The sequence below is a fragment of the Oncorhynchus mykiss genome, chromosome 13 (assembly GCF_057628025.1).
Source record: "Oncorhynchus mykiss isolate SJ-2025 chromosome 13, ASM5762802v1, whole genome shotgun sequence".
Lineage (NCBI taxonomy): Eukaryota > Metazoa > Chordata > Actinopteri > Salmoniformes > Salmonidae > Oncorhynchus > Oncorhynchus mykiss.
This window is the reverse complement of record NC_143034.1, coordinates 44145330-44159548: the sequence shown is the minus strand read 5'-3', so window position 1 is coordinate 44159548 and position 14219 is coordinate 44145330. Positions and strand designations below refer to the sequence as shown.

Genomic DNA, 14219 nt, shown 5'->3' with positions numbered 1-14219 from the left:
GTAGCAGGGTGAACAGGCAGTGACTCGGGTGGTGGTTGTCCTTGATGATCTTTTTGGCATCGGGTGCTGTAGGTGTCTTGGATGGCAGGTAGTTTGCCCCCGGTGATGAGCTGTGCAGACCGCGCCACCCTCTGGAGAGCCTTGCGGTTGAGGGAGGTGCAGTTGCTGTACCAGGCGGTGATACAGCCCGACAGGATGCTCTCAATTGTGCATCTATAAAAGCTTGTGAGGGTTTTAGGTGACAAGCCATATTTCTTCAGCCTCCTGAGGTTGAATAGGCGCTGTTGCGCCTTCTTGACCACACTGTCTATGTGGGTGGACCATTTCAGTTTGTCTGTGATATGTACTCCGAGGAACTTGAAACGTTCTACCTTCTCCACTACTGTCCCTTCGATGTGGATAGGGCGGGGTGCTCCCTCTGCTGTTTCTTGAAGTCCACGATCATCTCCTTTGTTTTGTTGACGTTGAGTGAGAGGTTGTTTTCCTGACACCACACTCCCGGAGCCCTCACCTCCTCTATGTAGACTGTCTCGTCGTTGTTGGTAATCAAGCCCACTACTGTTGTGTCGTCTGCACACTTGATGATTGAGTTGGAGGCGCGCATGGCCACGCAGTCATGGGTGAACAGAAAGTACAGGAGGGGGCTGAGCACGCACTCATGTGGGGCCCCAGCGTTGAGGGTCAGCGAAGTGGAGATGTTGTTTCCTACATTCACCACCTGGGGACGGCAGGTAAGAAAGTCCAGGACCCAATTGCACAGGGAGGGTTAAGACCCAGGTGGTGAAGGTAGGGAAACAACATCTCCACTTTGGGTGTTGGGGCGCAGTCCTTGTTAGCGGGCCGTGACGGTGGCGCTGTATTATCCTCAAAGCAGGCAAAGAAGGTGTTTAGTTTGTCTGGAAGCGAGGCGTCGGTGTCCGTGACGTGGCTGGTTTTCTTTTTGTATTACCAAGACAAGGCCCTTGCCTTCCGTTATCACATGCTACAAGGTCATCATCAGACTACAAAGGAATGTGTCTTGTGGGTGTGCCTGTCCCTTTGAGAGTCCTTGTCACCGATTGATTGGCTCTCATGCCTGTCACTCACCTTCCTCTCCAGACTGTCATCTCCCTCTGTGGAACTGACGCTGTCTCGGAAGCGAGAGCGAGAGGGGCGGTGCCTCCTGGCTTTGACGGACAGCTGGGCACGCCCCTTCTGTATGCTGTTGTCCAGCAGCTCTGTCTCTGGGATGGCCTCGTTTAGGTCTGAAGGTAGAACACAGAGAAAATTACGAAATTCACAGAGAAAAGCTCAAATAAGTACTGGAGACCGATTTCAGAAGTGCTTTTTACAGATCCATGCAGAATGCGTTACAAGGAAAGCCCAGACCTAAACGTTAGACTACAGCTATTTCAATAGATTCCTTTCACCTGGGACCTAGAAAGATAAACTACAGGGCAAAAGCTAAATCCATGCATACAAAAGAAAATCCTCTAATGTCTGTGTTACTTGAAGGTTCAAGATGAGATTACAACCACCATACCACCTTTGCATGTCACACTGAGGAGTTTAATTGATCAGGTGAAATGTGTTTCTGGTCCTCCTCCTGCTCAAACATCCTCCATCTGTGGTGAACCCAGAGGAGCGATCCTTTTGCCTTCAACCTCTTGACCCCAATCTGAGAGCCCTTCAGCGTTTCCATCAATTATCTCTCCCCGCCCCTCCCCTCATCCCTCACTCCATTCATCCAGCCCCCAGCCCCCAAATACATGACAAGGAATCTATTTAATCACATTGGGCGTTCTCCTGTGACTGAGTCAGCAGAGGATTGTGGGGGATGAACATTGAACCTGAATACTTGTCTTCAGAAAGTATTCATACCCCTTGACTTTTTCCACATTTTCTTATGTTGCAGCCTGAATTTAATATTGTTTACATTTAGATTTTGTGTCACCCGCCTACACACAATACCCCATAATGTCAAGGGGGAATTATGTTTTTAGAAACGTTGACAAATTAATTCAAAATAATGAGGTGAAATGTATGAGTCAATAAGTATTCAACCCCTTTGTTATGGCAAGCCTAAATAAATTCTGGAGTAAAATGTTGCTCACTCTGTGTGCAATAATAGTGCTTAACATGATTTTGGAATGACTACCTCATCTCTGTACCCGACTCATACAATTATCTCTAAGGCCCCTCAGTCGAGCAGTGAATTTCAAACACAGATTCAACCACAAAGACCAGGGAGATTTTCAGACGGCTCGCAATGAAGGGCACACATTGATAGATGGGTAATAAAAAAAGCATACATTGAATATCCCTTTGAGCATGTTGAAGTTATTCATTACACTTTGGATGGTGTAGCAATACACCCCAGTCACTACAAAGATACAGGCGTCCTTTCTAACTCAGTTGCCAGAGAGGAAGGAAACCACTCAGGGATTTCACCATGAGGCCAATGGTAACTTTTAAACAGTTACAGAGGCTGTTATAGGAGAAAACTGAGGATGGAGCAACAACATTGTAGTTACTCCACAATATTAACCTAATTGACAAAGTGAATAGAAGGAAGCCTGTAAATAATAAAAAATATTCCAAAACATGCATAAAAAAAAACGTGCCAAAGAAACTAACTTTATGTCCTGAATACAAAACGTTATGCTGGGGGAAAATCCAACACCACTCTTCATATTTTCAAGCATGGTGGTGGCTGCATCAAGCATACCCATAATGAGACATTTCTGAATTTCATGTTCAATAAATTTGCATAGATTTCTAAAAACATGTTTTCACTTCATTATGAGGTATTATGTGTAGATGGGCGAGTTTCTTAAAAATTTAAGCTGTAACATGTGGAAATGTGGAATAAGTCAAGGGGTTTGAATACTTTCTGAAGGCACTGTATCGATCCACAGACACAGTGCCTCTAACCCTCTACTAAACATTAGCTTTTTACTTGGCACTGTAGTAGGGATTCATGTATTACAATTACCGAATCAAACATGTATAAATGTCAAAGCCCCTGACAGAATTCAATTGATCTATTACTTGTGAGAAATATATATTTCTCACTTCTTTCTTTTAAACACATGTAATTCAATTGTATTAGTGTTTTTTTCTCCCTCTTCAGGAACATGTGCATCAGTACAGTGATGGAGAGACAGAGGGGCCAGATTTGAGTGAGTCAACAGCTAAGTGCTCTTGTTACGGTTGTTGTTTCAGAACGGAGGCCAGTGATGAGTCATTGGCGGCCACGCTGCAGCGAAAGTGCCAACTAACAGGATTCATCTGATACCCCTCTCTCACCATGCTGACGCTCAGATCTCATCACAGACTGTACTGTACAGAACAGCCCGGACCGCTCCTATACCAGAGGATCTAACACCAGCCAGTCAGCCGAGACAGACTAAAAATAAGATACAACAGAGGAAAGTGGTGAAACCTTTTATCAGCTATGAACAACACAATATCACTGAAGTTCTCTTCTCTGATGCTCACTGCAGCCATTCAGGTTTGGGACAGATTTTTGGAATATATAGTAATTATTATCTTGTCCTGGACAACATTAGGCTAAATAGCTGAGAACCTATTTTCAAAAGGATCCCCACCACCGACACCAAAAGTAATTACAACTCAGGGGGGGGGGGGGGGAGTAAGCGAGATAAATCAAAGCAGAGAGAGAGAAAATATGACAAGTCTTTGTGATGTGTGAGAATTAAGAGGAAATCTAAAGTTCAGACTCATATTTCTTGATGTGCATATCTTATTCCCTCTCTCCCCGTGGCTGAGTGCTCACTCTAATGTAATTGGTCTTTAATCATGTAGAAATGCCAAGTCAGGCAGCACACTGTCCATGCAGGCACTCAGTGGGGTTCAGAGACACAGGGATAACGATAAGGAAGGGAGTGTTGATGAACACACTCGGACACCAAGGACATGAGGTTCAATGAAGTATATAAAACAAAATCTATTTCAACTCCTTAGCAACACAAATGTGACCGATTTATCTACAACTCATTTAAATATTGTTTTAGAACAGTTTTTAAAAATATTCTGAGTCAGAATGAGTCAGCCGGCGACAGGTCCCGCGCATCAACGGGGGTGACCGGTCCGCTCCTGATCCCCGGGATCGTCCCTTGGGTTGGCGCCCTGCCGCTGGTGCCGAACGCACCGGGGAGGGGGTACTGTCAGTTATGCTCCCTCTCCGGCGCTCTAGGTCGCCATGCTCCTGCGTCTTAGCCGGATTGACGGGTTCCCTGCGCCTCCACAGAGTTGACTGGTCCACTCCTGTTCCCCGGGATCATGACCCGTCACGTGTGCTCCCTCTCCGGTCTAGGTCACCAGGCTGCTCGTTATGGTGCACACCTGTCACCATCGTTACGCACACCTGCATGTCATCAGACACCTGGACTCCATCACTTCCCCGATGACCTTCCCTACATATGTCACTCCCTTTGGTTCCTTCCCCGGGCGTCATTGTTTCCGTTTCATGTCTGTGCGTTGTTCTAGATTCTTCTTTTGTATTATGTTCCGTTTATTTTATTAAAAACACTCACTCCTTGAACTTGTTTCCCGACTCTCAGCGCACATTGTTACAGTTCTGTTATGAACTATAAGGGAAAAATAAATCGGTTCCAACCCCTGCGTGTCACACATCACTCCAGAAATAGAATTGAGCACAGAAGTGAATTGCTCTAGTGGTGTAGTCGAGTGGTAACGTCCTTGCACAGCAGGCTCAAACTCAAGCAGCACTCAAAGCTAATTTGTCTAGATAGACACCACTGGGTCTAGCTTGGGCTATCGAGTCCAAAACCACAACACTCCAACTCAGTGTGGTAGAGTGTAAGGTTCATTAAATTACATTTCATGCAATCTGGGGGTGAATGGAATTGAGTGCTTTGCCGTTTCGGATTGGTGCTGCTTCCTCTACCTGGTTAGGTGGTGTGTGGGTTGAGGTAAAGCTAGCAATCAATGCTACGGCTACAGCAACAGCAGAGTGAGTTCGCTGTGGGATGCAGGCCAACCAAACACTGATAATCATCCATAACTACAGGCCCCTGATTTAGCCCTAAAGCAGGTCCTTTTCCATCTCTGTTGGAACGGAGCTAGGTTGGAGTGTGATACGGGCTCTGTTTTGGGTTGCACATGTTTGGTTTAGCTCCCCGAGTGTTAATGTAAAGGCTGGTTTACTATATGATACATGCTTTGTAACTCGGGAAGCAAGGTTTGGTTCAGTGTAACTGAAGCCTTAAACAAGCGTTATATAAAAGAACGTCAGCGCAAGGCTTGAGTGGATGGGAGTTCTCAGCCTAGAAGATTGAAACTGTATGGCGTTCGGTTGGGTTCAGTGTGTTATGGGCTGTGTGCTACGATAGCACTGTGACTGCTAGTTCAGTATGACATTGTCTTTGTGGTTCATTGGATGAGCTGTGTATTGGCTGGCTCCGTGGTTCATTATTAGGATGTACACAGCCAGTAATGAAGGCAGACAGGCCGAATCGCCGCAGAGGGAAACTGTTCTGCTCGCCCCCGCCTACATTCTCTACCACGTTTCCACTGAGCGAGTCAAGGGAGACCAAGCACAGCGACCCCAAAAGACAACCACCGCAACAAGCTTCTTTTTTTTTACAAGATGAATCCCTCACCTTTAAAAGACTACATTTCTTGGCTCCAGTTTGTCAACCCTCCTGTTCACATTGTTGACAACATTATACGAGACCACAAGGAGGAGTAAAACAGGGTGAAGGAGGATGGTGAACTGAGAGGCCCAGAATCACCTCTCTATTCTGTTTCCTTTCGGTTACCCCCCTGCGGGTGCACACTATCCCCCTGCTCTTATTAGATCTAGTCTCTGTGCTAAGAGGCACCATTAAATATTGACCAAACCAAGCCACCCCCCCCCCCCCCTCTCATCCTCCCACCCCTTATTGGATTCTACACAGACCATACAGTACATAGAGTAGGTGGGGGAAAGATATACTACAACCCACCCCCACTAAAGGTATACAGAGCGCACTACCCCCCGACTCTATATTTCCCTGTGGGCCTGTCTGGAGAGGTATGAAGGTCAATCTCACACTAGAGGAAAGCGGGGGTGGGTGTGTACAGTATATTAAGAAAACGGCAGAGAGCTGGCGAAGCAAACAAGATATGGTCAGTTCAAAAATGTGCATTGGTGTTGCCCACTGCCAACATTTCGAGACTGTCAGGCCAATCCACTGGCTGTTTTGTTTTGTCTAATTTAGTGACTGAATATTATGAAAGATGTGCTGTGGAGACACACACACATAAATGCAAACAGACTCTAAATATACCTCACATCCGAGGCAGCGAATGACAGGCAGGTAGATGCACGTTTCAATGTTAGCCAAGTGACTCCATAATACCGTTACAATTTCTGGTTTTCAAAGGAGTTGAGCTCATTTGGGGCAATAAGACAGTGTCAGGGGGGTAGAGGGGGGCAGGTATGCACTAGTCGGCACATTGGGGAATTGGACCTGACGCCGCTGAGACCCAAACGGCTGAGTCCACACAAAGGGTGACGTTCCACATTAGTGCTGGGGTGTCTTATTCAGGGAGAGAGAGGTGACCTGGGAGCTGTTCTGAAGGGGAATAGGGAGTATTTATAGGACTCTGACAGAGGTAGCTTGGTCACTGCTGGTTACAACGTTATATACAAAAGGTGCTGTGATGTAGAAGTCTGAGTCATAGCCTCTTTAGGAATTGATTTTCTTAAAATAGGACATGGAGTGTTTGTGTGTGTGTGTGTGTGTGTGTCTGCATGCATGTGTAGCCTGACTAGACCGCCCTTTTGGCTGAGAAGGGCAGTCATGAGATTTCATAGCATAGGCCTTACCACGTATCATTACAAGAACAGACCCCCTCATGTTCCACAGATTTCCCTGACCCACGGCATTCAGAAAGTTATAGGACCAGCACACAGAGCTTAGGTCAGACACACACCATGTCTGTGTGCCTCATATTGTGTATCTTTCTTTGATATGCACACACACACAAACACAATCTTTGTTCGTGTGTCACATGTACAACGCTCATTAAATGTGCGAGACACAAACACACACACACAGAGAGAGAGAAACACTCACCAAAAACATTTTCTGTCTCTTCCAGCTGTGTGGCAGACATGGCGCAATGGGCACTGTGAAGATAACGGAGAGGGCGGGGGTGATAGGATTCTAGATTAGGTACTGTAGAAACAAAAACATAACAGACTACAGTGCAGAGAGAGAGAGAGAGAGAGACAGAGCGCAATGAGTCGATGCATTTATGTATATCGACAAGTTTAGTCGGCCTGCAGCCCTTAGCTTAGCTTCACCACCCATCATCTAACAAGCCTCCTCGTCTCGTCTGTCTGCTACAATGGTTAGCCCCGTGTCTGTTTCTCCCTGGGAGAACCCTCAAGGAAATCACATTAGGAATTTACCAGAAAATGAGCAGCGACCCCCTCCCCCCCAATTTCTACTCACTCACACGCACATAAAAACACACTCATGCGCTAATGGGCACATCTGCCCGGGAGCATAGTCATCAGGGTGATTGATCGCGAGTGCTCAGCTGATCATCACACTGCTGACCCATTTCCCTGCTCGCCAGGTAATTAAACATGCAGATAAAGAAGAGAGAATGGAGGGATGGAGAGATGAGAGGAAAGCACAAACGCACACTGGGGATTCCACACCTTCCTAAGGAATGGCTGCATGATAAAGATGGATGATGTGTGTATTTGGGCTGGAAAGGGGTTCATGCATTTACATCTCAAATGGAGGGTGTTACACTGTAGTATAAAGTATAGCTATTTTAGTGGATCAAATGTGAAATATATCTTAGACTTAACTCCACAAACAAAACAAATAGAGCATTCAGGATCAAATGAAGATGAATAAGGTTGTGGGAATATTGTTGCAAATGAAGATGATTCATGTTGCCCCAAGCTAGCTTGGGTTGTCCTGCGAATCACCCAATCTTGTGCCCGTTAACCCCCCTATCTTATCTGTGAACTGCAATCGACACTCTGGACAGTATCCTTTAGATCTATTCTACCTTATCAGAAAACTCTAACGGATGGTAGCTCTGTGCTGTAATAGATGCTTGGGGAACACAGTACTGGTAACTACAATAACTGTTGAAAGCATTGGACAGAGTAGTTTGTTGCAGTCTGAGAAGAGTGGCCGATTATTTTCTTTAAAAAAAAAACATAGCTGGGCTTTTGTTTTTCTCGTCAAAATCCACTTCTACCAGAACTGGCCTGGGGGTTAAATCCAGCCAATAATACACTTACTGCCTCAAAACACTTCATTCTTCGCATTAAAAAATTCTGCACAACTTCGGGACAAAGAAAGCATCATCCAAAAGTGCAGCTTCATCATGAATGATGCACCCTCTGTTTTTCAGACATTCAGCTACTCATCCGGTAGTACAGCGAGTGCTAGGCAGCATCCCCTTTACGACACCGTCAAGAGTCTCATGGAAGGACTCATTGAATATGGTGACACCAGATAGCTCCATGCTCCTATCACTTGCCACATGAAAGCCCAAGCAACCCCTTGGTTCCACCTACGCAGTCTTAGAGCCATGGTCAAAATGGATAGAAAGGGTGACCATTTAATAGTAATGGACAGCCAGTCATTTAAATCAATGATCATCAGAGAGGAAGGAGATGAGGAAAGGAGACCATTTGATAGAAATGGGACTCAGCCTAAATCTCCCCTGGTTTGTAGATGGAGAAGCCACAAACAGTGTGCTGACTGCACCAGCCCAGAGGGGAAGAGGGGAGGTGAGTGGGCAGGGGACCCATGAGAGAGAGGCCATCTGCTGCCTGCTGCCCGTGGCCCTGTAGCCCTGGCAGGACACAGCAGCATGGTTAGCCCAACACGGGAATGTGTGTGTGTGGGAGGGGGGTGAATGCTCTCTGTGCATGCGTGCGTGCATGTAGCTGTGAGTCCGGGTAAGAGACAGAAAACATATGGAATGCTAAGATAAGTCCTGTATTTGAAAAGACAGACATCAATAAACAGACAAAAAGGGCAAGAAAAACATATACAAAAATGGGATGAAAACATCAATGTTAGCTTAATGAAGGAATCATTTACCAGTCAAAAGTTTGGACACACCTACTCATTCAAGGGTTTTTCTTTAGTTTTACTATTTTCTACATTGTAGAATAATAGTGAAGACATCAACACCATGAAATATATTTTATATTTGAGATTCTTCAAAGTAGCCACTCTTTGCCTTGATGACAGCTTTGCATTCTCTCAACCAGCTTCATGAGGTAGTCACCTGGAATGCATTTCAAATCAACAGGTGTGCCTTGTTTAAAGTTTATTTGTGTAATTTCTTTCATTCTTTGTGAGTTTGAGCCAGTCAATTGTATAGTGACAAGGCAGGGGTTGTTTACAGAAGATAGCCCTATTTGGTAAAAGACCAAGTCCATATTATGGCAAGAACAGCTAGAATAATTAAAGCCATCATTACTTTAATCACTTCAAGTGCACAGGAAAGGAAGACCCAGAGTTAACTCTGCTGCAGCGGATAAGTTCATTAGAGTTACCAGCCTCAGAAATTGCAGCCCAAATAAATGCTTCAGAGTTCAAGTAGCAAACACATCTCAACATCAACTGTTCAGAGGAGACTCTGTGAATCAGGTCTTCATTTTTATTTTATCTTTATTTAACTAGACAAGTCAGTTAAGAACAAATTCTTATTTTCAATGACCTAGGAACAGTGGGTTAACTGCCTTGTTCAGGGCAGAATGACAGATTTGTACCTTGTCAGCTCGGGGGTTTGAACTTGCAATCTTCTGGTTACTAGTCCAACGCTCTTACCACTAGGCTACCCTGCCGCCCCATCCATGGTTGAATTGCTGCTAAGAAACTACTACTAAAGGGCTTGCTTGGGCCAAGAAACATGAGCAATGGTCATTAGATTGGGAGAAATCTGTCCTTGGTCTGATGAGTCCAAATTTGAGATTATTGGTTCCAACCCCCGTGAACGGATGATCTTTGCATGTGTGTTTTCCACCGTGAAGCACTTAACCAGCATGGCTACCACAACATTCTGCAGTGATACATCCTCCCATCTGGTTTTGGGCTACAAAGGTCGAGGTTGGGTAATTGTGTAGGCCAGGTCATCTGGAGGTGTGTTGGGTCATTGTCCTTCTGAAAAACAAATGCTAGTGGGACTAGCATTTGTTTTTCAGAAGGACAATGACCCAACACACCTCCAGATGACCTGGCCTACACAATTACCCAACCTCGACCCAATTGAGATGGTTTGGGATGTGTTGGGCCGCAGAGTGAAGGAAAAGCAGCCAACCAGTGCTCAGAATACGTGGGAACTCCTTCAAGACTGCTGGAAATGCATTCCAGGTGAAGCTGGTTGAGAGAATGCCAACAGTGTGCAAAGGTGTCATCAAGGCAAAGGGTGGCTACATTGAAGAATCTCAAATATAAAATCTATTTTGATTTGTTAAACACTTTTTTGGTTACTATATGATTCCATATGTGTTATTTCAATGTAGAATATAGTAAACTAAAGAAAAACCCTGCAATGAGTAGGTGTGTCCAAACTTTTGACTGGTACTGTACATGGTAAGAGCTTTTTATTGTATGAGTCATCCATTCGATAACCTCTTCTAGTAAGAGCTGTGCACCAAAGTTAGTGTATCAATCCATCCTCTTGTTGTGGAGAGGGGGAGCGGAGAGGGACACAAACAGAGATTCCTGACAGTGCAGGGTATTGCAGTGCATCGCGTAGAGGAAACGCCCTGAGATAGAGCTGTGTGTGTGTGTGTGTGGCAGATACAACAGACACATAAACACACACACAGAGAGGGAGAGCGAGAGAGAAAAACGTCCTGTCTGTAGTGTAGTGCAGCAGATGACTGAGATGAGGAGAAAGACAGTGACGAGCAGAGCATCATCCTCCATAAACCAACTAGCTGATTGAATAGTAGGACGTGCTGTACTGATGGTTTAAAGGGATGCAAACTGCACACAGAGACATAAACATTTTAAAAAATGTCTTCACAAGTTCAAGGAAGGAAATAAATGCTTATTTGGCCAAAATCCTGAAGTGCACCTTTAAAGGTGAAATGTACTTCATCTGCAATCTGCTTAAATATGTGATTTAGGTTCTCACCGTTCACGTCGCGTGGTTTGGTTGGGAAAAATAATAATAATGTCATTGCCTTCCCTCCCTGGCGGGATGTCTGAGGGAATCTCATCGTATTAGCAGCAGAATTGAGTCTCGCTGGGCAGACATTGACCCACTCTGATGGTATGTGGAAAAGGAGTGGGGGCTAACAGTCGATTCTAGGGGATGCAATTTAGGCACCGCACGCCTAAACCCAACCCCCACTTCCCTCTCATGACCCCTATTCCAACAAATCTATGGGGTGGCCTCTTCGCCAGAACATGGTTCCTTAAAACATGCATGAGGTGTGGACAGGACATATATTGCCACATACTCAATATATATGACAAATGGGGTTTTCAAGTGCGAACACGCACACTAAACCTTGATGATAAAGAAATCACAAGACAGAAGATATCAACGATAATGGCATTATAAACACACACACACACTTTAACATTGTGTCATAACAATAATGAGAACAGCCAGCTTCTCAGAGGTTCCATAAAGCCACACAACCAGTTACCCACTTGAGGAGGAGTCAACAGTGTCAGAGAAGGTAGGGATGATGGATGAAGGGAGGGGCAGGAAATATGGCCTAATCACTTCCCGCAGACAGAGACAGGTTTGGGGGTTGAGCGATGGCCACGGGGCCAGACAGTTGGAGGAACGTGGCCTATTACAAAAGCTCAGTCCTAGACAACTTTATGTACCATTCTACACTGTCCACAACTACGACACCACTACCTTATGTTGAGTCCAAGCTGGCGCCCTAGGTTTACATTGCTTCACTTCCTTGTAACCTTCCCCATGGTAACAGATAGGTGAGACAATGGGATATAACTCCATTATTTTTCTCTAACCAATTGAGTCCTCACAGGTCAGTGCCCATGAAGGAAACTAGGAAAGGAAGACCTTTCAGACAGCAACGACACAGTCCTATGGGGCGTTGTGGTTTATAAGGACAGTGTGTCTTTCCCCATTAGTTGCAGTATTTTATCACTGGACATGATGAGAGGGGGCTTGCTCATTAGGCTGTGTGAACACGCCGTGTGCCATCTGTGTGTTAACGTGTTAAGAACAACACAAACAACCCTGGGGGAAGACAGACACTCTCTCACGTGAGAGAGAAAGACGGAAGAGGGCGATGGAGAGATGGAGAAAGAGAGAGAAAGACGGAAGAGGGCGATGGAGAGATGGAGAAAGAGAGAGAGAAAGAAAAGGAGGAGAGGGGAGATGGAAAGAGAGATGGAGGCAGATATTTAGAAAGATACCCAGAAGAAAAATAAATGCATAGAACACGTTAATCTCCTACATTTTAGAGTTAAAATAACTCACTTTCAGAGGATTGCCAAATGTTGCAACAGACTTCAGGAGGGTATATACCTCAGGAGAAATCAGGGAAACGAGGGGAGTGAAGGAAAACAGTGAACAGTAGCTTTAATAGCCTGACAACAACCCAGACAGAACTACATGGGTCAATGCAGCTGAATATCTAATAAGCTCTCTGTTCAGTGAGGATGGCTTGGCGTAAATGACCGCACCAAACGAGACAAACACATCCCAAAGCAAGCACAGCTTGTTCCCAAAAGAGGGGGTTTGTTTCCAACAACATAAAAACATTGTCGGAGGATAGGGCTGGCTGGCTGAGAGAGGGAGAGATGGAGAGAGGACAAGAGAGGAGAACAGAGATGATAAGAGCGAGGCAGAAACAGAGATGAGAGCAGAGAAGGGCGGAGAAGAAAAAGAGTAGGAAACAAGATCTAAATCTAGACAACAACAAGGTAAACAGTCCGGGAGGTAAAGGCAGTGCAGCTCACCTTTAAAACGCGTTCCCCTTAGGTTGGCACTCAGCCGACATGGCAGACTGACATCAGCCCTCGACTCCCCTGGCAGCACGGCAGGCCGAATGCGTATCCCGGGTAACGGCAGCAGCGTTGGAAGAGACGGAACAGAATGTATCCACTGGGCAAAGGCTGGCTGTCTGCTTCCTCCTGCACAACCCAGCACTACAGTGCTCTGCTCCTCCACAGAGCACCGTCAAGGACAGCCTGAGAGAGAGAGAGAGAGAGAGAGAGAGAGAGAGAGAGAGAGGGAGGAGGAGTGAAAGAGGGAGGAAAGGGAGAGAGAAGCGGGAGTGGATGAGAGTGTCTAAGGTAGAGAGAAAGGAAAGAGAAGGGTGGGGTAAAGCGAGAGGGACAGGAGAAAAATCAAGAGAGAAAGAGAGAGAGGCAGGCTGAGGTAGGCACACACTCAAGCACAGCTGTCTGGTATGATGGAGATGGCATCGCTCTGAAGCAGGTCCTGGTGATTCAGCCCTGGTGTATGTGTGTGTGTGTGTGTGTGTGTGTGTGTGTGTGTGTGTGTGTGTGTGTGTGGGAGGGGGTAAGAGCCTAAGGGGAGGAGGAAGAAGTGATGGAGGAAGGAAGAAGGGGGGTGTCCGTCAGCAGCGCTCCACTCAGCTTATTATCAGGCCACTCAAGGAGATGTCTCTCATCTCCCTGGGGAGACACTGAAAAGGAGGAAGAGGAGGAGGATTAAAAGGGGATGGAGGGAGGATAAAGGAGATGCACTTCTCAAGGCAGGTGCATCTGTTACAGTCCTCCAATAGAGATGTCAGCTGCACCTGGCCATTAAGGTGGAGCTCTGGTGAGATACAATATGGCGGAGCTCTGGTGAGATACATTATGGCAGGGTTCGGCAACAAGCGGGTTTTTTTTCCTCCAGAAGACCAGGGCCCAGATTCTTCTTAAATGAATTTTTTTCCTTAGCTATAAACTTATGAAGAAAGTTCCTATTCCTCAAAAAGGTTATTGGACATGTTCTTGCACTATTTCTTTTGTTTCTCCTTAAGCAAAAAGTTCAGAAGAAATAAAATCCTAAAAAATAAAGTTTGGGTATTTGTTCTTAATTCCAAGATAGTTAAACCCTGGTCTTAAACTCAGGGCAGTGAGAGAATAAACTCATGAAAGCAATTGAACATGTTTAATTCACTCACAAACGTCATCTGAACGTTTCAGTATTGACTATTTTAAACCCAAGAACATTTAGAACAGTAATCTCAGTAGGAAATATGCTAACAT

At 45.5% G+C, this 14219-nt stretch overlaps 1 protein-coding gene across 1 annotated transcript in view; it reads right to left on the bottom strand.

The window, feature by feature from the left end:
* The window catches only part of LOC110486200 (sterile alpha motif domain-containing protein 14), a 32393-nt gene extending 18745 nt beyond the window's left edge, over positions 1 to 13648 (bottom strand). The window contains exons 1-3 of the mRNA XM_021557624.3: positions 12957 to 13648; positions 7089 to 7141; positions 1087 to 1244 (exon numbers count right to left, since the gene is read on the bottom strand). Of these exons, the coding sequence (XP_021413299.2) occupies positions 1087 to 1244; positions 7089 to 7128 (198 nt within the window). The 5' untranslated portion in view covers positions 7129 to 7141; positions 12957 to 13648. The remainder of the gene's footprint in view (positions 1 to 1086; positions 1245 to 7088; positions 7142 to 12956) is intronic.
* Positions 13649 to 14219: the final 571 nt, after the last annotated feature.